We start from the raw sequence: 26278 nt of genomic DNA on the forward strand, positions 1-26278 counted from the left end.
TTTTTTTTGGTTTTTCTCTGGTACCGGGAACCGAACTCACGACCTTGCACTTGCCAGGCAGGTGCTTTGCCGCTGAGCTAAATCCCCAGCCCCAAGTTGAATATATTCTTGAGACGTAAAGAAAAGTGAAATTCAAATTTGGGGACTACACATAAAAAGAGGCCCTAAAATAGGGCCTGAGATCTCAATCAGTCTCTCTCTCCTTACACACCCCTCACAGAATAGAGAAGATGTTGTCGAATTGTGCTAACCTGTATATTCATGCATCATTTGTAAAAGAATATGCACCTTGTATTGCAAATAACTAAGTAGGAATGTGAAATAGTGGTATCAATTAGCTGGAAGAGTATTCTAAAATCCAGTAAGAACTATGCTTGGCAAAACCAAACAAAAAACTTTAAGGCTATTTTTTTTTAACTATTTAAAATTAAAGAAAGAAGAAAGTGAGGTTTGTCTAAATTAGAACTGGTACCTCACAAAAACAAAACAGAAAACAGAACTGTATAATCATTGCCACTGTTACCGTTACGGGTAGGGCAGGAAACATTCCATTCACACCAGCAGGTGTAAGTGAAGAAGGCAAGTATGTGTCAGTCAGTTAGAAAGAGCCAGGGTAACACGGCCTCGAGAGACCGCTGCCGGGTCCCTGCAGCAGACAGGTCAGACTGTAGGCTACCGCGAGACCTTGCAAATGAGTTTTGCCTCACTTTTGATAATCTTGGACAAGTTGTGGAAAATGAAGTCAGTAAGAGCAAAAGGGGGAAATCGTTCTAATTCTCAAAAAGAATAAGTATTATCCTCAAAATGCAGATTATTAATTCCCAGAAACATTTGAAATTATTCTAGCACTGTTTGAACTATTAAGTGAAACCTGGAATTGCCCGTATCCCAAAGAAGATACGTGCTGTTCCAGCATGCGTTTCCCTGCCCGCTGCCGTAGGTCCCAAAGGGCTGGGACCGCTTTTCCTCTGCTGCTGTGCTTCCAGAACCCAGCTGGATTCAGCCAGTGAGAGACACGGGCCAGACTAGGGGGCGGCAGAGAAAGAGGTGCGGGTGTGTCCGGAAGGGGTGAGGTGGTGTCGGGGTAAAGTGAAGGCAGCTCTTCTGCGTTCCAGCCCCTTGCAGAAAGCCCCACCGAGCCTCCATCTTCCACTAGGGACGCGGCCTCCCAGGCTTCAGCAATGCGCTTTGCTAGTTTGCTTCACGCTGTTGCCGATCCCTGCATTGCCTCCCCACTTCCATTTGGTGGTTTGCGACCTGTGCAGAAAACCTATTCCTGCCATTAAACTCCCGCGCTAGTTATGTTGTAAGGTGTTTCTCTTTGCTTACTTGGGCCCTCACTGCTGTACTGGCCAGCCTCATCTTCTCTTTGGTATAGTTTTGACTGGCCATAAAATACGATGAGAATGCTGCCGGCATACCATATCTCCATTCTAGCAAGACTGCTGGTACATAATCTTACAATGGCTCTGAACAGAATGGAGAGATACAGACTGGAGTATAAAGCAGTCCTAGATTGCTGAAATGTATTAATGTTCAAAAACTGCCTGGTGAAAGGGGCCTGGAAGTGTTTCAGAGGGCTCTCTCCTGGGCCATATCCTACTCAGCAGGCTACCGAAGGCTTAGACAAAGACCGAGAAAGTAGCTCTGGTAAATGTGTATGTGTTTATCTCACAAAACTGGAGGAGAATGTAAATCAAATTTGAAAGATAAATTTTGTAAGGAAAATGGAAAGTCTTACCTGTAGGTTTGCATGAGTTATAAAAATATAAAGTTGGAGAGAGCAAGCTTCCCACCGTATTATGTGGGTAAAGAAATCGGAAATTTTAATTGATTACAACCTCAATACAAGCTGCAAGTGTGATGTGTTTTTTTAATAAGAATAATTATTCATCTCTCTGTCCCATTAAAACCTGCCTAACATCCCTGCAAATTGTTCAACTACTTCTCATCTGGTATATTACAAGAAGGCTAGGGATGTAATTTAAGAGAGATATTGCTCCATTAAAGCTTCAGTTTTCAGGGGCTGGGGATTTAGCTCAGCAGCACAGCACCTGCCTGGCAAGTGCAAGGTCATGAGTTTGATTCCTGGTACGGGAAAAAAAACAAAAAGACAAGCAAACAAACAAAAAAAAGCTTCAGTTTTGCCTAGCTCTTATAGAGGCTTACATCATTTACAAGTTATACTTGCACACGTTTGTTCACTTTGGCCTCAGGAAAAAAAAAAAACACCCAGTGGAGGTTGTACTGTTACCCCATTACTCTGCCTTGGTTTCCTCTTGGTTCATAGCCCATTGTGTGGTATCAGTCAAGCTCTTCTCACCTCCAGAGCTAAGACTAATACGGAGTGAGCAAGTTTGGGCTCAGTGTTTAAAAAAACTAAAATAGAACTGCCTTCTAATAGAGTAATATGTTCACAGTGCAAAAGCTGGTTAAGCAACTCTGCAGAACACTGTAGTGGAGCAGATTCCAGCGAGAGGAAGAAGGTTCTATCACACACCCTCTAGAGTAACAGATTCCCAGCTCAGAGACTCTGACTTGATTTTTGGTTAGTGATTGGATTTGTGATTTGTAGTTTTTAATTCAGACATACTGGCTTTACGTCTATAATTTCATTTCTAGCAATATAATTGTTTTTCTTATAATTTAGGATTAACATACTCTATTTGTGAAAAAACTTTTAGGAGCCTGAAACGAGGAAGTAAAGCATGACTAGTGTTTGGTGTAATTACCTACAGAAGAAATATTATGCTATTTCCCAGAAGATGTCCCCAGAGTGAACATTTGCATGTGTTCCATTTCATTCCTAGCTATGAAATCCTATCAGGGATGATGAGAAGAATCATTTTGAAATATATTGAAGCAGAGAATAGAGTTTGCAAAGTATTATTAGATTTGCTAAGTTGAACCTTTACAAACGAAGTTGTTGGCATACTGCTGTAAAGACCAGTGCCTAGATGATAAAAGTCCCTGAAATGACCTATTAAAGGCCACCAGAGTGACAGTGGTTGAAAAAACATCATAAAATTTACCTTGAGAATACCTTTCTGGCCTTCTTTCTAGAACTAATCTAAGATAGTCTCTGCCCACATGGGATAGTTATTCACGAAAGCGTAGGGTAGTCAAAGAGGGAAAATAAAAGTTATTTCACAATTGATGTAGAAATAGCAGATTCTCCCCCAAAGATTAAAACATGCAGAGGGGATGAAGTATGTCAGTGTTTTAGAATTAGCCTAAGATAACGTTTTAACTTGATTGCTGGTTAGGTTTAATAACGGGAACTTCCCGGTCTTCATAGCCTCTTGCTCACCTGCGTTCCTGGCAAAGGTAGCTGTGCCGTGAAACCTGTCTTGTGAATCTTCGTGTGAATGATCTCAAGGGCTGGGCGCTCTGGACATGTTCGTCTTCTCAAGCCTGCAGTCGTTGCCTCCCTGACCCCTGCTCCATTTTCTCCCCGGTCTCATTAATCATAACATAATTCTCCCAGAAAGGTTTGCAGTGCCTTGAAAGTACTAAGAACAAAGTGAGGCAGAAAGTCATCTGATAATGTAATTCGGTGTGTTACCCATTGTAAAAACGAATTTTATCAATGTGAACAGTCCTGACAGCTACTAGCTTCTGGCTCATGTGCTTGAGTTTGTACTGGCTTAGCAAGCCCCAGTACATTTTCCCCTCTAAGTTGTTAATGCAGAGTAATTAAAGGAGTAATAGTGGCGACTTCCTGTGCTGTTCTTGGCCAAATCAGCATCATCAGCCTCTTGATAAATTGCCCAAAGTTAGAAACCTGGCCCTATTGATTTAGGGATCTTTAGTTGTGCTCCGTGGGCCTGGCATTTGGGAACTTGTAGTTGAGTGTCTATGAATGAAAACATAGTCACTGAAAATTTCATCTTACAGTAAACTGCAGTTTCCCCTCTCAGAAAAGAGCCTTAGAGTGAGATTCTAAGGTAGCGGGAAGGTGGAGAAGATGGCGGGCAGCCTTGCTCTCGAACGTCCTCTGTGTGAAGTTTGGAGAGGTGTGATGAATTTAAAAACTGAACTGCACTGGGACCAGATTTGTGTCTGTGTTCAGAATTTTTCAGAGTCTAGAAAAATGATACATTAGACATCTTCACTGTATGTAATTTTCCCACTATATATTCAAATACATGAATATTCTGATAGCAAAAGCATATAAATAGTCACTGGGATAAAGTGTTTAAGACATTAAACAGTTTCATGTTAGTTCAGGTCAGGATCTGAAGCCAGGTAAAGTTCAGATCAAATCAAATTTGCCAGTAGTGAGTTAAGCACAGTGAAATTTACCTATTACAAAAATGTGCTGCTAGGGCCAGGGATGCAGCTCAGGGGTGCAGCACCTGCCTGACAAGCACAGGGCCCTGAGTTTGATTCCTGGTACCCACCAAAAAGAAAAAAAAGTGCTGCTATAAACATGGGTGCACATATGTCACTGTGGTGTGATGCCTCTAATTCTTTCAGGGAGAAATCAAGAAGGGGAATAACTGGGTCAAATGGAACCTCTAATCCTAGTTTTTTGATGGATCTCCACACTGATTTCCACAATGGCTGCACAGGTCTACATTCCCACCAGCAGTGGAGAAAGACTCCTTTTTCCCCAGAGCCCCTCCAGCATTTATTATTAGTTGATTTCTTGTTAATAGCCGTTCTTTCCAGGGAGAGATGGACTCTCAGCATTGTGTTCATCTTCATCTTTCGAATGACCAGTGACGCTGAACATTTTTTCATATATTTATTTGCTGTTTGGCTTCTTCATGTAAGAAGCATCTGCTCACTAGGGGATGCCCATTTTAGATTGGATCTTTAAATTTGTCGGTGGGTTGTGTGATTTTTTTGAGTTCGTTATAAATTCTAGATATTAGACCTTTGTGATTTTTTTTTTTATACAATGGTGTACTAGTCAGCCACAAAGAAGGATAAATTTGAGACATTTGTAGGTAGATGGATGCACCTTGAGAACATACTCTTAAGTGAAACAACTCAGATACACATGAGTTAATATCACATTGTTTCTCTGCTGTGAGAAACCAAAAGTGTAAACAAGGACCAAAATGTGTGATAGATATTATAGAATACAAAGAAAATGCCCAGTTGGGAAGGGATGAGAAAAGAAGGAAAAAAAGGAAACTAAGGTTTTATATATAAGGACAGGAAGAGGTTATAAAGGAAGGGAGGGAAATGGGAAAAAAGAACAATCAAGGTAATATCATCTACAGGTACAAATTCCCTATGATGAATGTGGTCATTATCTGTATCTAAAATGTACCAATAAACTTAATGAACTGAAAAAAAAGAACAAAAAAATAAGATATGAACCAAAACTTCTTTGTTTTTATAGCTTTTGTGGTTTATGGTTGTCAACATTTGTAGTTCTGTAACGTTTTGCCTGTAGTTGTTTAAAGAGACATCTTTACCATTTCTGTTTTCAAGCGGTGATGTGGCAGTTACTACTGTTGTCTTCATTCCTTGCCCCTGGGCGGTGAGGGATCTGAACAGAGTTCAGATGGTTAAGTATGAGCATAAGTACATCATCTCACTTAGCCATCACAAAATTATCTGAGATTGGATCGTTTCCATTTCATAAGGGTCAAGGGAAGTGCAGAGCAAGATGGCCCATTCCGAGCTACAAAGTTATTAAGTAGCAAAACCAACGGTCACACTTGGGTCTTTCAACCCTGGTTCCCATCCTCCTCCAGCTAAATCATATTTTCATAGGAAAAGCTTCCGATGAAGCTGAAAAATTGTCTCAGATACGTTTGTCTAGAGTTTAATGAATATGTCCCGTACAGCTTTTGCTAATTTGAATCATTTACATTTGGCAGAAGTGAGCTAATTATAAACTGTGCCATTCATTCTGATTATTTTTAAAAGTGATATAATTGAAAAGTTTAATTTTAATTATGGAATAATAAAGGCATTTCATGTTGTTCTCCCATTTGTATTTTAAATATTTAGATGTGCCTGGCGTCAGAGGGGGTGAAAATGGAAGAAACAAAACTAATAAAGGCAAAAGAAGCAGACAGTGAAAGAATTAAGGAGTTGGAGAAGGGAAAGGAAGAAAGAGAAACAAAAGCAGAGAAAACAGATGCACCTGGGTTGCAGGAGGGGGAAGAATTTGAAAAACCAGCCAAGGAAAATGTACGAGAGTCCAAGGAACTGAGAAATTTTGAAGAGCTGCAAATGGATGATGTAATGGCTATAAAAGTGGAAGACGCCAAAGAAATTAAAAAGGAAGAATTTGAGGAAGATCAAAAATACAGTCATTTCCCTGATTTTTCTTACTCTGCTAGTAGCAAGATAATAATTAGTGATGTTCCCAGTCGAAAGGATCACATGTGCCATCCTCATGGAATTATGATCATTGAGGATCCCACTGCATTAAACAAACCAGAAAAGCTAAAAAAGAAGAAAAAGAAAAGCAAAATGGATCGACATGGCAATGATAAGTCCACACCTAAGAAGACGTGCAAAAAGAGGCAGTCTTCAGAATCAGACATCGAAAGTGTCATATACACCATTGAAGCCGTCGCAAAAGGAGACTGGGGTGTTGACAAACTTGGAGAAACACCCCGAAAGAAGATCCGCACATCTTCGAGTGGCAAGGGAGGCCTCTTGGATGCCAAGCCACCAAAGAAAAAAGTGAAATCAAGAGAGAAGAAAATGTCAAAGGAGAAGTCCTCAGACATTACCAAAGAGTCAAGACCTCCAGATTTCATTAGTATTGCTGCCAGCAAGAACATTTCCGGTGAGGTGCCTGAGGGCATAAAAGCAGAGCCCCTGACCCCCACGGAGGATGCACTCCCACCCAGCCTATCAGGACAGGCCAAGCCTGAGGACAGTGACTGCCACAGAAAAATAGAAACCTGTGGCTCCAGGAAATCTGAGAGGTCTTGCAAAGGTGCTCTTTATAAAACCCTGGTGTCTGAGGGCATGCTCACCTCTCTGCGAGCGAATGTGGACAGAGGTGAGTGACTCACACAGACCTCGAAAGAATACAAAGACCGAGCAGAATCTCCCCTCCAGGCCTAGTGAGGAGAACCTCTATAAAGAACAATGTGACACCAGCATAATGTCTCACATTTGCACGGCTGCGTAATAGCCACTTGTGATTTTACCTACATGTTTTCTAGTACCTTTTCAGGAGTTCCAGTATCATTTAGTGGCTACTTCTCAGGACAGAAGTATTCAAAGGAACTGAACTTTGGTCTTAGTAGTTTGGCTTAGCTCCTTGTTTTGAGGATCAGTATTAAATGGAACTTTTGGTTTGGTCTTTAAAACTAATGGAATTTCCTAAATGAGGCAGATGCATTTAGCAGTCCTGACCTGAAGGCTGCAGAAGTAAATACCCTGTCTCACTCTCTCCATCAGGCAGTCAGAACTGCAATTGAAGTGTTCTTTAAAATGGGACAGCATCCGCAGTCTATTCAGTGTGTGTACCTTTACTCCATGGGGTATTTTATACAAATTTACCTGTTTTAAAATACAGCCTCTCGCTAGGCGTGCTGCCACAAGCTGTATTCCGGCAAGAGATGTATGAATCGTGGGCTGAATGAACTCTGAATGCAGATAATGCAGAGTATGCAGTTCTCCAAGGATGTCGTCCCAGTGAGCCTTGGAGAAATTTGAACCGACAGTGTCTATCAGCCATGAGCTCCCATGCTGCAGCTAGTTCTCAAATGTAAAACGTAGGAATAGTTCTTTGTCTCTTAGGTCCTGTTGTACCTATTCAATTATGACAAGACAACTTGGAGGTTTTAGGTCACTTTTTCACACGTTCTGTTACTAACCTGGGGCGTCAAGAGGCCGCTTGTGAAGCAAGTAAGGTGCTTTTTCCCAACCCCAGTATACTGAGCACATCCTGTTTTCTGAACTCCATTAGGTAAACGAAGCTCGGGAAAAGGAAACTCCTCTGATCATGAAGGGTGTTGGGGTGAAGAAAGCTGGACATTTAACCAGTGTGGGACCAGTGGGAACAAGAAGTTCAAGAAAACAAAGCCGAAAGAAGACTCTCTCCTTGGGTAGGTGCCCACAAGCACGTCCACGGCACTGTGCAGAGCCTGGTGCGGTCGGTTTTCAAGGCCAACATAAACCATTGAGTGCTTATTCTTAGTTTTCATTTAACTCTTACCTAGAGTCTGAAAGCTCCCTAGTGATCACGTGTCAAGCGTGTCACATGCCTGCTGCAGGTAGCACAGTCATGTAAGTGAGAGCGTCATTCACATTTTAGGTGGAGGAGAAATTGTATAGACTTTAACCTGCAGGCTGAGTTTGAATTGAGGTCCACCAAGTAGGATGGTGTGATCGTGTAAACGCTTTAATATTGCTAGGGCCCATTTTCCCATCTGAAACTTAGGATGGATATTATATTAGGTTTATATTTTGCACACTTCATGTACTATATTCATGTTTATGGTACTAAATTTATATTCACTTAATATTTCTAACTATGTATGTGTGTTTATAAAATAATATGACAGCTGGAATATGTGAGGTAAATAAAATTATGCTTCTACCTCTAACCTTGATTTGTTTAAACTATCTTCTATTGCTCTACGATAAAAATATTATGTTGAATATCGTACAGACAACATTGAATACATTAACTATTCATTGAAAGGTACTACAAATTAAGCAGTGGCATACAGCAAGATAAAATCATTAAGAATTACTTCATATCTACTGTTATACAAAGACTTAACAATCTTGATATAAAACATTTTGTTAGTAAGCTAGGAGATACAATATTTTATATTGATGAGCAAAGTGTCTACATAGTTATACTGCTTTGAAAATCCTGTGATTTCTCATTAGTTCAAATTTAAAAAGAATACATTGAAAATAATTTTCCATATTTTTTCATAAGTGTGTTTAAAGGTATGCAGATTTTATGCACTGGGTGTATTGTATTTGTTTTATTCATAATATTTGCATTTCTATTTGTGGAACTAACGTAATATTTTTCCTTGGAAATCACAGTGCTTTAAAGTCTGGTTAATTCTACAACTCTAGGTCATCAAGTGAGAAGGTAGAAATTATTTCTCATGGTGCTGGCTCCTCAGATTTATTCATACTGGAATAGTATATTTTTTACTTTATCTATTTTATTTCTAACATGTTTACTCGGCTTTTATTTTGTACTAGTACATGTTTGCCGAGCATCACAGTTACATTCCGTGTGCGGGTGGGTGCACATTCAAGACACACCTCAGCTCCTTTCCATCCCTCTCCGTCCCCTCCTTCTCCTCATCCCCTTCGAAGTTCAGAGTACTTCACATTAGGGTTACCTTTGTTATGCTTAAGTAATGACAAGAAAGTCATGCCATTCGTCATTATTTAACGCGGCTTTCAAATGTAGAATTACCTAAAAAACAAGTAGTAACGCTTGAGCACTTAGACCAGTGTGCCGTGTCTTCTAAAAGAACTTCAGTGCGTTGGGAGTCTAGCCAGCGGGAGAGGAGCGGGTCTCATTGTAGAAGTGGTGGGAAATAAAGCCAGCACAGCTCTCTCTGTATAGAGAGTGAGGTCCGCTTAGAAAGCGATGAGTTGTAAGACAGGGATTTTCACTGATCTTCTTTGAGAAACAGTAAGTACCACGGTCTTTTGAAAACCCGTCCCTGAGATTGTTGAGGGCTGTGTGTATATGCTTTACTTATTTCTGAGGAAGCCACATGTGAAAGCTGGGAGTGTGGTTTAAATCAGCAGTAACTTCAGTGCTCTTTCTTCCTTTACCTCTTTAAATATTGACCTGTCAGGCAGGATCAAGTAGACCAGTGGTGGAGAACCTACAGCACCTGTGTCACATAGCCAGTTGTTTGTTATCATTGAAAGCTCTAAAACATTCACCCGGCCGTGCACAGTGGCAACGCCTATAATCCCATCACTCGGGAGGCTGGGGCAGGAGGATCACTGTGTTTTGAGGCCAGCCTGGACTACAAAGTGAGTTCAAGGCCAGCCTGAACTGCATAGTGAGACCGTGTCTCAAAGAGACGAAGGAACGAATGAGTGGTTCACCGTCACTGCGGTAGACTGGGCTTGCCTCTTTTAGAACATGCCAGTATAGTGCCTGAGCAGTGGGAAACACTGGTTCCTGTCGGTCTGCTCGGAGATGTGTAGGTGAGAATTTTAAAATGTTGTAATCTTAGAAAGTGTACTACTTAGTTGGTGGGGCCAGGAAAATTCTCTTCAGTATTGGCAGTTCTAATTGTATATACTTCTTCAATTAACATATAGATGATTTTCATTATCTCTTTAAAAACAAACAACAAATTGAAACAGTCTCAAGGAACCTTAGAGTTCATCTTGCATTTTCAGAGGTTTTCTTTTGAATATTCATAGTACCTGAAAAACTCATAACATATTTATTTATGCATTATGTTTATATTTATGTATATTCATATGTATATAGCTCTTTGATAGTTTGTATTTAGTAGCAGGTTTTCCATAGGTAGTAACTTTTTTTTAGCTGAATGAGAAAAGATGATTTTAGGGGAAGAGGAGCTTTGCTCTTTGATAGAGCCTAGTGATGGCCGTCTTGTTTTGACTCTTTGCATGGCCATCTGACCCTTTTACCTGTCTCCCAACTCTTGTGCTGTATATTCTTCCAAACCTGAGAATGGCTGTAGGTGGAAATATCTGAAGTACATCCTGTAGCTAGAAGCCTAATCCATCAACTTCTCTAACCTGCACCAAAGCTACCCTCTTCTTCCCCACATAACTTCCCACAGCTCATCCAGCAAGCGCAGCACTGCTGGAGTGTGCACCAGTTAGAAAGTCTTATTAAATGAAAGTGCGTAGCCAGCCCAGGACGCAGCAGCATACGACCATTCCTGGGTTGTGGGGTTGCAGACAGTCAGAGTGAGCCCAAGACGTCTCCGCCCTGCCAGTGGCATTTTGGTTGAAGCTAAAGTGGTGCTGACTCTTTGCCAGTAGTATGGTCCCTGAACACTGACTTGACTTTGCTCACTGGGCGTTTCATCTTCGTCTGGCCAACTCTCCAGAACTTTTTTCTAATATCCAAATATTTGTGTGTGTTTTAATCAAGCACTAGTCAAGCATTAGCTTTTTAAAACACACATCTATCAACATATTTTACCAGTACGCTTGCCAGTGCATATTCATGTATATAATCTTTAGAATGAGGAGCTGCCTGAATATAGAGTATGCTTTGTACTAAACTTTATGAAAACTTCTCATGCCAGCTGAACTCCCCACTTAAAATATATGCTAATATTTTAAATGATGTTTCAACTTTTCTAAGATCATAACATGACTTGTCATGTGAGTTTACTAAGAAGATTGTGTTGGTAAGTCTTTTCAGGCATTTCTTAAAAGGTGTGTTTCCTTGCACAGAATTACTTAAGATGCCCTGATTCTAGGGGCCCTGTTCTCAAACGAAATACCTTAAAATACGTCTTGTATCATTCTCTGTTCAGATATTTGGTCATGTGCTGACTGGTTCCCCTTTCCACTTCTAATAGCTCAGCAAAGCTGGATGAAGAATTTGAAAAGAAATTCAGCAGCCTTCCTCAATATAGCCCTGTTACTTTCGACCGGAAATGTGCACCTGTCCCAAGAAAAAAGAAGAAGACTGGGAATGCGTCCTCAGAACTGACTAGAACCAGCAAAGGTCAGGCGTCCCTGTGCCTCCTCGCAGTATGCTCAGAATGTCACTGATCCCCTTGGCTGTGCTTCTGAAGCTCCCGTTAGATAAGTCAGTAATTGGATTTAAAATGAGGCAGTAAGGAATCACAATTTCGCGTGTTCCCCAAAATTATCTTGGTTCCTACCTCCTTCTTCCCTTTTCTTCTCCTGAATTCTCCTTAGCCTCTGTCCTTTGGCATTTCAGACTGTACATTTGGTCTTAAAGGTGCGGCAAGGCTTTCTCCGAAGTGTTACACATGGTCTTTGACCGTCTGCTCTCTAGAACTCTAATTTGGGGTGTTGGGCTTTTCTTGAGCAGAAGCTGCTGAGTCCAGTTCTTGTGTTCCTTGATACTGCTGTGGATTCACTCTAGAAGTGAAATCATTCTATTTGCCTGATAAGCAGACTATTTATTAATAGTATGGACTAAATTAAAATAAATGCACCTGTTTTTATTGATTGTGATGAATGGAGGAAAATGCTTTACCATATTTATTTTTAAAAATATCAGTTTTTCCCTGCATCTCTCAGGGAATCTCTTAAAATTATCCACATGCCTTAGGTGCATCTCCGCACTCATCAAGGGCAATAGTCCCATCCAGAAGGGGATGTAAAAGAACAGGGGGAGGGGCTGGGGATTTAGCTCAGTGGCACAGCTCCTGCCTGGCAAGCGCAAGGTCGTGAGTTCAATTCCTGGTACTGGAGAAAAACAAAACAAAACAAAAAAAGAAGAATAGGGGGAAATTTTACTGATCTCAGCACCTGGGAACACTGTTGTGTGGAGCAGAGGCTAGAATACCAACGCCACCCATCCTACTCATGACATTCAAGCACAGGAGTGCTTGACCTCCAATAACAACAGTAGTGATGTTGTTGAGAACGTTGTCTTCCAGTTTTACTTTAGTTTTGAAGATTTTTGGGGAAATAGTCCTCTTGTTCCTCACAGCTAGGAAAGACTCGCTGTTCTTTAGGGACAGGACTTGCCAGTGGGAAGAATTGGTGTGCTGAGCTGTAGTTGCTTTCAGGACCAAGACCTAATCAAACAGTTCTTGGAAGTATCTTGGCAAAAGTAGCTGTCCCCTGCTTTGTGTCAAATCAGATTACTTTTGTTCTTGTGTCAAATCAGATTATGTTTCTTCTTGTGTTATGTTTAGATCAGATATGAATATTAATGAGGAGACACAGTTTCATGGATTTTGAGGGAATATTTAAAGCACATGGATTAGGAAAAATTACGCTTTCTTCAGAAAAGAAACCTAAACTGTTCCTCCTTGAAACTAACGGTTTGTACACTGGAACTGCTGCAGCCTGTGGGAGAGCTGTGTCTTTGAGAGCTGTGCCTCAGAACATCATTGAAAAGCAGATGAAAATTCCCCCTTTAGTGATGAATGGTACTTAAAAGTCAATTTAGAATTAGCTGGTTTTCTCTGTGGTTAATAAAACTAAGTGTAGTGAATAAAGCATTTTTAAAAAATAGTTTTGTATAAAGACCCTCCAAGATGGATATGGGAAGAAATAAAATGGACTCACAATTAGGTAGCTGCGTACCAGGATGGGTTACCAAACGGAATACAGTAATAGTCTTCATGTCCTGGAGATACTTAGGAATAGGCGGAGCAGTCCATGAGCCCATCGGTGCCAGCTATCTTGAGCTCCCATAATTCTTGGATATAAAGTCCCTGACAGGCCAGTAAAATGGAACTTTAATTGACTGATGTACATTGTGCATTTCTTACCCACCTCTCACAGTTTCAGGCTTTCATTTTATAGCTCTGAAGATGGCTGGGTATCTTAGCTCTCATTATGCCTCTAGAGCCACAAAGTCAATGGCTTCCACAGTATATCAACAATTTACATATGTGGGGAGTCTCACAGTTTACATTTTGCTCTGCGTTGTTTCATAGAGCAAGATGAATTGAAGTAATGCAAAAATTAAATAATATATTCTCTATTTAGTAAACTAAAGAAATAATGTTTATGCCTGATTGTAATTTGGCATTAGCAGCACCAGTATACGAGACTACAAGTTATTAATGAAATTACCATACCAGCTGTGCCGTAATTGCCTGATCTTTAGGGGATAGAGGAGATTGTTTTCTTAGACTCTAGACCCTTTGCATCTTTGCATAATGAATCACTGAAAGCAAACACTGTGTGTGAGATCATTAGTTCATTAGTGAAAGTGCATGTGTCCATTGGAATTTGGAATATCCTCCCGTAATTTGCCACTTGCCTGTTTTTATCTTCTCCTATATCTGTTGCCGTTCAACATTTGTTATATTTTCTCCACATTTATACTTAGCACCTTTTGAGGTACTTCAGGCTATGTAAAACATGTAGATTTTTTTCTGAAATTTAGGTTCCAGAGGCAGTGAGTATTTATGCCTTTGTACAGTTATGTAGTTCAGAGTCACTGTACTTGCTTCATTTTATTCCTCTGTTTTCCCATTGAGCTGCAATTCTTAGCTGTTTTTCCAGGTCATCTCTGTTCCTTTCCCATTGTCTTTCCGTTACTTTCACCCCATTCCTTATAATTGTTTAATGGGTTTTGTCAAAAACTATATAAACTAAGTGCCACATTCTACAAACTGAACTTGGGCTACGTTATAAGGGAACAAGGAGGGTGATTCAGGAATAGCATTTCCTTTGGCTTTTAAGAGCAAATTATCCAGTAAATTACAGTGCTTCTAACTCTCAGTGAAGTTCAGCTGAAGAGACCTAATCTGACACTTTTTTCTCAGGTTATATGATATGTTTTTAAATGAAAGCTTTAAGTTAGAAGTCTAACTGGAATGCCTTAAGATATTTGTTTTGATATGTTATTTTATGTATACGGCTGATGTTTTTGAAGCATTATTTACAAAACCAGCAAAAGTTCTCTGCAAAATAGTAATTTTCAAATGGAAGTAGGGTCTTGGAGTGAAAGCAAATTGAGTTCGATTTAGAGTGTTACAGAGTATTTATGCCTCGTCTTGGCCCTTGACTTCATTTCTCCTGTTTTATTCTATGTTTCCATATTTTTTTGGCTCTTACCAAACATGCTTTTTCTTTTTCTTTTTCCTAATTAACATTATATTTTAAGTTTGAAATTTAAAGTGATTAAAGAGTTCAGGTTTTTACAGTGGTAATAAGTAAGTAGGTTCATGGAACTGAAGGTTGAAGCAGAGGCACATGTGCTGGACTGAGCCACCCTGAATGTACTTTCAGTCCGAGAGAGCTGAGACCTGGGCGTAGCCCGGCCAGCCCTTGGAGCCGTTAGGAAGCTAGAGCTTCTGCCAACTTTGACCTCCACCTTCATTGGAGGTCAAAGACACTATGTGTACCAGCAGTGAGTGATACTGGTCAGAAAGAAGCTAAAGTTGATGCAAATATTCTCTCAAGAAATTTGATAAGAGATGAGATGGAGCCTTAAGAATAGTACAGAGCAGTGACGGTGAACCTTTGAAAGCTTTCAATGGTAACAAACAGCCGGCTGCAGCGCACATGCCATAGGTTCACCACCACTGGTATAGAGTGAAAAACAAGTATTGATTGAGTGTGCAGTTGTTGATTTTGTTGTCTAAATGATTCCTTCTAAAACTCTTTTACCTGCTTTTCACTTTCTACCGTTTTCCCCTCTCCTATGAACACTTCTGTTTATATAACAAGAAACTTAAGGAAAAAGATAATAGTAAATTTCCTAACATTTGCCATGTAGTACAAATACTTTTATCTTCTTTAGAAAACATGTTTAATATTGTCATGTACCTTGTCTGTGAGCAGAAATTAAAGTGTTCGCTTCTTTGACTCCCAAATTGCTGCTTTTCAGTGACTGGAATTAGATCTTATCTTTCTTTTCAAGTTTTTCACTTTCTTTGAAAGAGTTATCATTTGCTTAGAGTATTTTATAGCTCTACTTTAGGAAGTGATTGGAGCAAAGGATTTAAAAATTCAATTCTGTTGAAGCTCTTCCATGCACAAAACCTCTTTTTATTTTCTTATTAATAATGGAAGTTCTGTCTTTAGCTTTGCTCTGAATGGGTACTTTTTAGATTTTTCTGAGTATGTTTTGGTCTGAAAAGATACATCCTTTTCTTTTTTCCTTACCCATTCCACACATCAACTCAGTTTGTTTCTGTGAATCACTTTATTATGCTTTCTGTGAACCAATGTATTATTATTTTCCTACATGAAAATCAGTGTGGTTGCTATGATCATGAGAAGTTTCAGAATTTGTTTCTTCCTGCTTCTTTTTCCAGGATTGCTAATATGTCATTTCAGTGCCCCAGCCTGGATTTTGTAAGATCATGAGGTAGTCATCGCAAACCAATAATATAGAGCACACCCATAGTATTAGTGTAGTATGAACACATGACACTTTTCTTTGTACCTGAAAGATGTATTTTCCTTTCTCTGGTTCTCCTTTTACCAGGGAACCAAGCAAGAAGGGATTTTGTATTCCCATTTCGATGTACCGCCAGCAAATTCAGAGGCATTTGTTATTGGTTATTTTAGAAGGATGCCTTGGTGTAGTCATCTGAAAACACTTGCTTAGCTTCATGGTATCAATAATAATAGCAGCAAATGTCATTTTTGCATACTCTGTGCCAAGTAGCTCTTCATGAGCTTTATTTATTCATGAAACAAAATTCAGAACCTGTCATACACGAAGCACCACTGTAGGCACTTAGATTATAGCTGTGAATGAAAGCGGCCTCCCGGCATAGAGGTTACATTATGCTGGGGATACAAGACAATAAATAAGCCTGAAATAAGGAAAGTGTATTATGTGCTTAAAAGGGAGATGTGCTGTGTGAAAAAGCATGATTAATAGAACCCTAGGCAAAGATCAACAAGGAAAGAGAGGATTTAAGGAACACTATAAACCAACTGGAACTAGCCGATGTATCTAAAACACTCTGCCCAATAATAGCAGAATGTACATCCTTTTCAGGTACACATGGGAGAGTCTCCCACAATGCCTGTTGCTGAACAATAAAATACAGTAATAACTTTTGTTTAATTTTTTTTGTTTTGTTTTTTGCCGGTGCCGGGAATCGAACTCACGACCTTATGCTTGCCATGCAGGCGCTGTGCCACTGAGCTAAATCCCCAGCCCCTAATTTTTATTTTTTATTACTACATGTTTATAGTATGCAGTGATCACCTTCCTTATGGGAGTTGGTACAGGTACATAACACATCTCAGTTCTTTTTTGGTTCTCTTCCCTCTGTTCTTCCTCCCCTTCCCCATCTCTTGGTCCCCTTCCCATTTGCAAAAGATTTATCTCCCTGTTTCCCATTATCTGTCCTTTTTTTTTTTTTTTCGGTGTTTTGAGTCAGGATCTTGCTGGGTGGCTCAGGCTGACCTTGAACTCACAGCAGTCCTTCTGCCTCAGCCTCCTAAGTTCTGGGATTACCAGTGTCAGCACCATGCCTAGCTCTATCCTTTCTTTTGTGCTTTATTTACTCTTTGAGTTTCCCGTATAAGAGAAACCATACAGTATTTAGGCATGTGCCTGATTTATTTCACTTAACATTGTGGTCTCCAGGTGCATCCGTTTTCCTACAGATGACTCAAGTTTATTCTCTGTAGCATAGTAGTACCTCATTGTATATAAATACCACATCCCTTTAGCCATTCATCTGGTGGCCATATAGGTTGCTCCTAAGATTTAGCTATTGTGAATTGTGCTGCTATAAACATGAGTATGCATGTGTCACTGTAATATGATAGCTTTAATTCTTTTGATAAGACACATAGAAAGGGAATAGCTTGCTTGAATGAAATTTCTAGGGTTTTCTTTGAGGAATTTCCATACTGATTTCCATAATAGTGGCACTAGTTTACATTCCCACCAACAATGTATAAGGGTTCCTTTTACTCAACAGCCTTGCCAGTGTTTGTTATTATTTTATTTCTTGATGATTGCCATTTTTTCCTGGAATAGGGTGGACGCTTAGTTGTGTTTTAATTTGTATTTTTGTAATGACCAGAGATGTTGAACATTTCTTCATGTATGTAGTGGCTCTTTGCAATTCTTCTAAGAAATAGCTAGTCATTTCAGTTACCCATTTTTGGATTGGGTCTTTTATTTTGGGAAATCTAGTTCCTTTAGGTTCTTCTTAGTCTTCAGGCTCAGGAACGGCTAGCAAAATGTTTTTCCCATTGTATCTTCACTCTGTTGGTTGTTTCCTTTGCTGTGCAGAGCTTTTTGATGTGATATGATCCCACTTCTTGATTTCGAGTATTATTTCTTATACAGTTAGGGTTCTATTCAGAAGGTCCTTCCCTAGTCCTGTGTCCCAAAAATTGTATCTATTTCATCTTCCAACAGAAGGGTTTCTGTTTTACCATTGAGATCTCTGACCTTAATACATTTTGAGAAATACAGATCTCGGTTCAGTTTTCTGCAGGTGAATCGCACCGGGTATTAAAATGCTGCCTTTGCCCGAGGATGTTTTTGCCCCCTTTGTCAGTAGTCAGATACATGCTGCGTCTGGGGTGGAGTCTGCGTCCTTCACGCCGTTCCACTGATGCACATGTCTGCCTTGGTGCCAGTACCACATTGTTGTCATCACTGTGATTTGTAGTAAAACTTAATATCCAAGACCATGATGCCTCCTCACAGTCATCTCAATAGACACTAAAAAGCCTTTGACAAAATCCAACATCCATTCACGATAAACGCCCTGAAGGAAGTAAGTATGGAAGGACTTATCTCAATACGATAAAAAGCCTAGATGACAGACTTACTGACATCTTGTTAAATAGGGAGAAACCAAAAGTTTTTGCCCTAAAATCAGGAACGAAACAAGAATGTCCACTATAACCACTTCTATTCGGTATAGTACTTGAAACAGTAGCCAGAGCAGTCAGGCAAGATAAAGAAACGGGATCACATATAGAAAAAGCAGAAGTCAGGTTGCTATTATTTGTAGATGACATCATCCTCTATGTAGAAGACACAAAAGATTCTACCAAAAGACTTCTAGAATTAATAACCAAATTCAGCAATATAGCAGGATGTAAAAATCAACACACCAAAAATTAAATACTTAGGAATTGCTTACCAAGAAAGTGAAAAACCTCTACAACAAAAATTACAGTACCCTGAAAAAGTAGATAAAAGAAGACACCAGAAAGAGGAAACATCTGTTCCTGGACAAGCAGAACCAATATTGTCAAAACAGCCGTACTTCCAAAACTGGTACACAGATTTAACACAATCCCAACCAAAATAGCAGCGGCATTCCTCACAGAACTAAAGAAAATAATCATAAAATTCACATGGAACCAGAAGAGATCCATATTAGCAAAAGCAATCCTGGGTAACAAGAACAAACTCATAAATTAAAAAGGATTAAAATACAAAGTATGTTCTCCAACTATAGAGGAATGAAATTAAAATTCAGTAACAGGAGAAAACCCAGGAGATTCACAAGTACGTGGAAGTAAAACAACACACACACAAAGAAATCAAAGAAAAATCCTAAAGAACTTTAAGTGAATAAAAGTGAAGGAACAGCATATAAAATTTGAAGGGATGCAAGTAGAGCAATGCTTAGAGAGAAATTTATAGCTATAAATGCCTATAACTAAAAAAGAAAGATCTCTACCTAACCTTTCACCCTAAGACAGAGGAAAAAAAAAAAGCATACTTAAACCCAAAGGTTTAAGAAAGAAATAATAATGGAAAAATAGAGAAAAGCAGTGATATTAGAATCTATTCCTTGAAAAGATCAAACAGTTTAGAAATGGGTTAGCTAGATTGTGATCAAGGAAAAAGAAAGGTTCAAATTCTTAGAATCAGAAATGAAGTGGAAGATATTACTATCAACTCTACACAAGTGAGAAAAGGCTGCAAGGGGATACTATGAACAGCTCTGTAGCAATAAATCAGAGAGACTAGGTAAAATGAACCCTTCATGGAAAGACAAACACAAAATCAACTTAAGAAAGACAATCCGAACAGGCCTTTAATTAGTAAAGAGATTGAATAGCAATCAAAACTTTGCCCAGGGGCGGGGGAAAAAAAACAGGCCCAGATGGCTTCACCACTGGACTCTTATAAAAACTTTTAAAGAATTAATGCCAGTGCTTCACAAATGAATCCAGAACGTTAGCAGAGGAGTGAACACTTCCAAACTCTCTTATGACTCATTCGAATGTCAACCTAGACAAACAAGAAGTGAGAATAGACTGGTTATCTTGTGTAAATATGGACACAAAACCCTCAAATACCGCCAAACCAAATTAGCAAAATATCACTATTGTACACCTTAAGTGGGATTTTTACCCGTGTCGGAAGGTTGGCTTCGCATCCAGAAACCAATTAATGTAATATTTCTCAAAACTACGTGATCATCTTGGTAGATGCAGAAAAAAACTCCAGCCCTTTTTCATGATAAAGACAGTCGACAAACTTGAGTGGAAAGGAGTTACCTAAACCTGATAGAGCATCTACAGTAAATGCACAGCTAATACTATACTTCGTGGTAAAAGCGGAGATGTTTTCCCTGTAAGCACAGGAACAAGACAGGGAGGTCAGCTCTTGCCACTTCCTGTTCAGCACTGTTAGGAGGAAGAAGCAAAAGGCATTGAGACTGGTCAGGAAGTAAAACTCGCCCTTCTCATATGGCGCGATTGTCTTGGTCACGTTCCTCGTTGTGGAACATAGTACCCGACAGCCACAACTTAAGGGAGATGTTTATTTTGGCTCACAGTTTGTAGGGGTTTCTGTCTGTAGTCGACTGGTCCAAAGCAGGACTGCATGTCAGGGGCGCATAGGAGAAGAGAATCTGGCACTGTGGAAAGGAGTTAGAGTTTAGGGAACCAGGGAGGTTAGACCCTCCAGGCCATGCCCCAGTGATCCAGACCTGCCTGATCCAGACCTGCCTTCCTAACCGCAGGCCAGCTACCAGCCCGCATGCCTGGTCACCTTCCAAAAGCCTCACCGTGACCACCTGAGACTTTGGGGAGACGTCTAGATGCAAACCTCAGTGTTCCATCCCCAGTCCCTAGAAGACCCATGCACAGGTAGAAAATCCTAAGACATCCACTAAAAAACTTTTTAGGTAATAAATGATTTCAGTAGGGACGCAAGATACAGTAATACAAAAATTAATTGTATTTCTGTATACTTGCCATGAACAATCTAGAACTGAAATGAAGAAAATAACTCCCTTTCCAGTGGCACACACCCCCCAAAACTACTTCAGAATAAATTTAACAAAATAAATGCAACATAAATCAGGTGTGGTGGCGCATACTTTACAGTCCCAGCACGCTAAGAGGCTGAGGCAGGACAATGACAAGTTCAAGCCCAGCCTGGGCAACTAGTAAGACCCTGTCTCAAAATAAATTAGAACAGGGCTGTGAATATAGATCAGTATGAAAGCCTTGGGTTCAGTCCCCAGTACCAGAAAAAAAGAAGTGTAACATGGTGAAAACTGCAAAACATTGTTCAAAGAGTAATAGAAATAAATGGAAAAATATCCCATGTTCATGGATCAGAGGATTTAGCCTGTTAAAATGGAAGTACTTCCCTGAACTTACCCGCAGATTGAATCCAGCACCTCTCAGAATCTTAGCTGATTTCTTTTTGGAAGTTAACACATGAGCCTAAGAGTACCATGAAATGGTAAGTGATTCAGAGTAAGTAATACAATCTTGGAAAAAAAAAAAAAAACCCTAATAGTTGATTTCAAAACTATGAAACCCAAGTAATGAAAACAGTGTTGTACTGGCATAAAAACAGACCTGTTGATCAGTGGAACAGAATTGAGTGTGCAGGAATGAAGCCAAACATTTTTTGTCAGTTGATTTTCAACAGTAGTGAACAATATTCAATGGGAAAAGTATAGTCTAAAAAAAAATGGTACTGCAAAACAGCTGGATATCTACAAGCAAAAGAATGAAGTTGGGCTCTTACTTCATCCAGTATGCTAACTTCAACTTTAAATGGATCAAAGACCTAAGAGTAAGACATAAAACTTTTAAAAGAAAATGCAGGGCTGCATCTCTGTGACCTCACATTGGCAGTGGATCCTTAGATAACATCAAAGGTTCAAGCACCAAGAGACAAAATAGATAAATTGGACTATTTCAAAATTAAAACCTTTTGTGCTTCAAAGGACACTGCCAAGAAAGTGAAAAGACATCTCACAGAGTGGGTGTTGTAGTCAGTGTTTTCCAAGGGAGTAGATTTAATACAGGACACATAATTGATAGGATTATTTTATAGTATTCATCCAGAAAGTCAAATGCAGAAGAGAGCAAGAGATCTGTCCCTGCACTAGAGACCCAAAGAATCCAGTCATGGATTTGGAGGCCACCGCAATGTCCCATACATGTCCGTAAGATGGATCTGCATTGGAAAGGCCCAAGGGCCAGTGGTGCTGTCGAAGCTGGAAAGACTGTGGCAGGGGATTGAAGGATCTGTGCCGGAAGGCTGAGTCGGGGCCTGCACTGGAGCCTGTAAGTGGCATTCAGGGTGAAGATCAGAGCTCCCCGAAAGAGAGCAGCAGCCTCTCTGGTGACAGCAAGGACCTGAGCTCCTCCTCCAGTGAGAAAAACCAAGTTCATATCAGGAAAACCAGCGGCAGCAAACTTCTCCAGGAGAATCAACAGCGTGCCATCTTCCCCTCCTTCTCTCATTTATTGTCATTCTGGCAGCAATCCTCAGGCAGATCTTGCCCCACCCAGAACCACGCTGTCTTAGTTCAGCAGGGCATTCCCACTCAGGGTGACCATTACTCCTCCACACTGGGATAAAATATTTGCAAATCACGTACCCAATAAGGAACTTGTATCTATAATATATAAAGAACTCTTTAACAATTCAATAGTTAAAAAACTTAAAAATGCACAGATTATCTCAGTAAGCATTTTCTCCAAAGAAGATACACACAAAAAACCAATAAATACATTATAAAGATGCTTGACATTATTGGCTTTCAGAGAAATGCAGATCAAAACTCCAGTGAGAATGCCACAATTTCACATCCTTAAAATGCAGTAATCAAAGAGATAATGACAAATGTTGGTGAAGATATGGAGAAATTGAAACCCTTATACATTTCAAGTAAGAATGTAAAATGGTACTGCTTCACTAAGTAGTTTATTCTTCAAAAGGTTAAACATAAGAGGTACCGTATGCTTCAGAGAAACACATACATCCACACAAAAGCCTGTATTTGAGTGTTGATGGAAGCATTATTTGTAATAGCCCAAAGGTGGAAACAGTCCAAATGTCCATCAGCTGTTGAGTGGATAAACAAAATGTGTTACATCCTTATAGTGAAATATTTTTCATTGTGCTGTATTCTATGCAGCATGGATAGGCCTTGGAAATATGACAAATCAAAAAAGTCAAAAATCACTTACATGATTCCATATATATGAAATATCCTTAATGGAACATACAGATTTTTATGGAGATAGAAGGCGGATTAGTGGTTGCTTAGGCACAGCAGAAATGCAGCAGGTATAATAGTGGTAATAACTAAAAAGCGTGGGATGTATTTTTGAGGTGATGAAATATTCTAAAAGTTGGTGATTGTTGCGGATATCCCTGAATATAAAAACTTTCTAATCAGTTAAAAAATAGGTTAAAAGAGATAAGGAGAACACAAGTGATAGACGTAGGGTTGAGCTGCAACTCTACGTATCTGGAGACACTGGAGGAAAGCTCAGAGGAGTTGAGGCAGTTAGACCTGGAGCTGTCGGGAGATGGGAGGAGTGTTGTGCAGAGGGGCGGCAGGCTCAAAGGTCCTGAAGCAGGGGTGAGGCTGTACGTGCTGGGCACGGCCAGGAGGCCAGAGCAGCCAGAAGTGAAGGAGATGAAGTGCCGTCATAGTGGGACTGAGTCCGAGAGGCCCTTGTAAGATCTTGTAAGTCTGCTGGCTTTTCTTGTATTAATTTTTATTAGTACATGTTTGTAGTACATAGTGGTTACATTCATTGTGGGGAGTAGAGACATGTATACAAACCATCTTAATTCTTTTTATCCCTCCCGTCTCTTGGTCCCTTTTGCAAAAGTTCTAGCTCCCTGTTGCCTATTATCTGTCTTTTGTTTTGCTTGCTTTTCAAATATGGAGTAGAAGAGCTGTGGATGATGTGATGGACTTGGAGCCGTCCGTTTATAGCTGTTATTTACGCCTTAAGATGAGGAGTAATCACCAAAGGAGTGGAAAAAAAGACAACCACGGAGTCCAGGGCATTATGAAATTAAAATGCCTGAGAAGGAGACAGAAAGGGAAAGATGAAAGATCAGTGAGGGAAGAGAAGAAACAAGGCGATGTTCGACCGTCCCAGTGAATGAAGCATTCGAGCTAGAGGGTGCGGCTAAAGTAGATCATCCTGTCAGAAGCTGTGGGTACTGCCCATAGGGGAAGGCTCCACCCCGGGCCCTCCAAGCTTCAAATCTGATCAGGAGAGCGGGTTGTCTTGGGTGGTTGGGTAGAAGGAAAGAAATTATGGACAGCGAGTATAGGCAGCCCTTGAAGGAGAGTTGCTGTGGGGGGAACAAAAAAATCAGGGCAGTAACTGACAAGAGGAAAGCTTGGACAGAAGCCTTTTCCTTGAATTTGGGAGAAGTAGTATGTTTGTAACATGGATGGAACAGCTCACTAGAGAGGAGGGTGGGGCCCGCTCAGCAGGACACCAGGTGCTGCGTCTGACTTTAATCGCCGCACCTGCCCTGTGAGTTAGGTGCTGCAGGGATCCCCATTTGCAGGGGAGGAAACACCACGACGTAACATTACTCACATAGGAATATCCACAAAGTGTAGGAAGCACCCTGCTTTGGGGACGTAAACACTATCGTGGGTATTGCTCATTAACTGGAAAACTATTCTGCTTTCATCTCAGACAAGTGAGATAGAATCTGAGATGTCTCCCCCTCCTACCCTGAAAAAATATTTTAGCAACTATTTTTCTGTTTTAAAAATCACTTTTATCTACCTACGATAGCCTGAGAAAAGGCCAGAAAACTGCTGTCACGTCAGCCGTCACCCTGAAAGTGCTATTCTTACGTGAAAGCCACAATTTCAGGAGAGAGAAAGTGCACATTGCATCCATTGCTTTATGATATTTAGGAGTCTAACGCGAAACCTTTTGTCTGTTGCAGACTAGGGCAACTCTGCCATTATTGGTTGTAGTGTGTTTTTATTCACTGAAACTGCAGTTTCTGCCTAAGGAGTCCCAGTCCTGATGGAGGCGTCTACCCAATACTGGCCAAGGAGATTCTTCTTGGGTTTAGAGTAATCTTAGAGTGGGGCTGAGCACCCGCTAGATGAGTGAAGATGCACGATGACGTTTCTTGCAATTCAGTATTTACTTGTTCCCCAGGAGGGAGGAGGGTATAACTGCTTAAAAGCACATTATTTTGTGAAACATTGGAAATTTAAAATACTTATATGAATATTGTCTGTAGGTCCTTTCCAGTCTCAGAAAAAGAACTTATTCCACAAAATTGTCAGCAAATATAAGCACAAAAAGGAGAAGCCTAATGTTCCAGAACAAGGTATTGGTGCCTTCTGTCCTCCGTTCAGGTTTCTTGGTCACCTCCACTGTGAACTCGTCTTTGAGCAACGCTTCCATGCACTGCTTTCGCCTTCCCCTCACCCGTGCTTGCTCCGGCGCATCGGCTCCCGACGTGAGCAGCTTCCTCCTTTCTGGACTGCAGCGCACCGCAAATCTCCCTCACGAGGACTCTTCCTCAAACCCACCCATGCTCAGCGCCCCATATGAGTCCTGCAATGGCTTCTTCTCATCTGCATTTTCATGCATTTTGTATTTTAATCTTCTGGACCTTTTATGCATTTATTTTCTTTGGCTACTCTTGTTTTTCTCATATTTTGCAGCCCTTCGTATGATGGCTACATTTTTCTCCTTCCTGAAATCTTAGCAGTTTCGTATTCATGTGAAAGCCCCAGCATTTCTGTACCTTCTTTGACACTTGGGAATTCTTACGGACTTGTTTGTCCTCTACTAAGTTGTAACTCACCTCTCTTCCACCCATCTGTATACGTGATTGTTAGTTGGACTCTTCTGCCTGCCTTCTCCAGTCACATAACTGTATTCTCATTGAGCATTCCTACCCCTCCTTCACTCTGAGCGTCTCTCACAGTAAGGATCTCGACGGGGCCTTGAACCTCTTCGGGGCTCATCTTAGGGTCTCTTTCTCCTCCTAGTTCAGGACTCCTGTTCTTTCACGTACAGGAGAAATCCTGCTAGCGTAGCCCTGTGTCCGGGAGGTGGGGCTCTCTTTAGTGTCTCCCTGCACGTCAGCGTCATGCCCACCACAGACCTATTCATTTGATGCCCATCTGCATCCTCCTTGCATGGCCAGATCTAAGGCAGTTCATGTTTCTTGAGTGAGGCTTTCAATGTAGCTGCCTCGTATATGCAGGCGTGTGTGCCCGTGTGCTCTGTATGTAACCTTTAATTCGCGCTTTCACTTCTACTCTAGCTTCTTTTGTAATATGCTGGTATTATTTTCCCTCTATTTCCAGTGAAGAAGCATTATTCTTTAGGGAAAATGTGAGCTTTGGTCACTTACATTTTACTGATCTTCAGATTTTCTTGACCAAAGCCAGACATGGTGGCGCACATCTGTAATCCCAGCACTCGGGAA

The 26278-nt window shown here is 40.5% G+C and overlaps 1 protein-coding gene across 8 annotated transcripts in view; it reads left to right on the plus strand.

Annotated features, from left to right (window-relative positions):
• The window catches only part of Bbx (bobby sox homolog (Drosophila)), a 255067-nt gene that overhangs the window by 209548 nt on the left and 19241 nt on the right, over positions 1-26278 (plus strand). For 6 of the 8 annotated variants that reach the window (XM_005386346.2, XM_005386351.2, XM_013515185.1 and 3 more), the window contains 4 exons: positions 5974-6982; positions 7898-8036; positions 11496-11644; positions 25076-25165. In XM_005386346.2, the coding sequence (XP_005386403.1) occupies positions 5974-6982; positions 7898-8036; positions 11496-11644; positions 25076-25165 (1387 nt within the window). The remainder of the gene's footprint in view (positions 1-5973; positions 6983-7897; positions 8037-11495; positions 11645-25075; positions 25166-26278) is intronic. The other 2 variants (XM_005386352.2, XM_013515187.1) reach the window with 1 other exon arrangement.

This window comes from Chinchilla lanigera, unplaced genomic scaffold (genome assembly GCF_000276665.1).
Source record: "Chinchilla lanigera isolate Chin_1 unplaced genomic scaffold, ChiLan1.0 scaffold00026, whole genome shotgun sequence".
Classification (NCBI taxonomy): domain Eukaryota; kingdom Metazoa; phylum Chordata; class Mammalia; order Rodentia; family Chinchillidae; genus Chinchilla; species Chinchilla lanigera.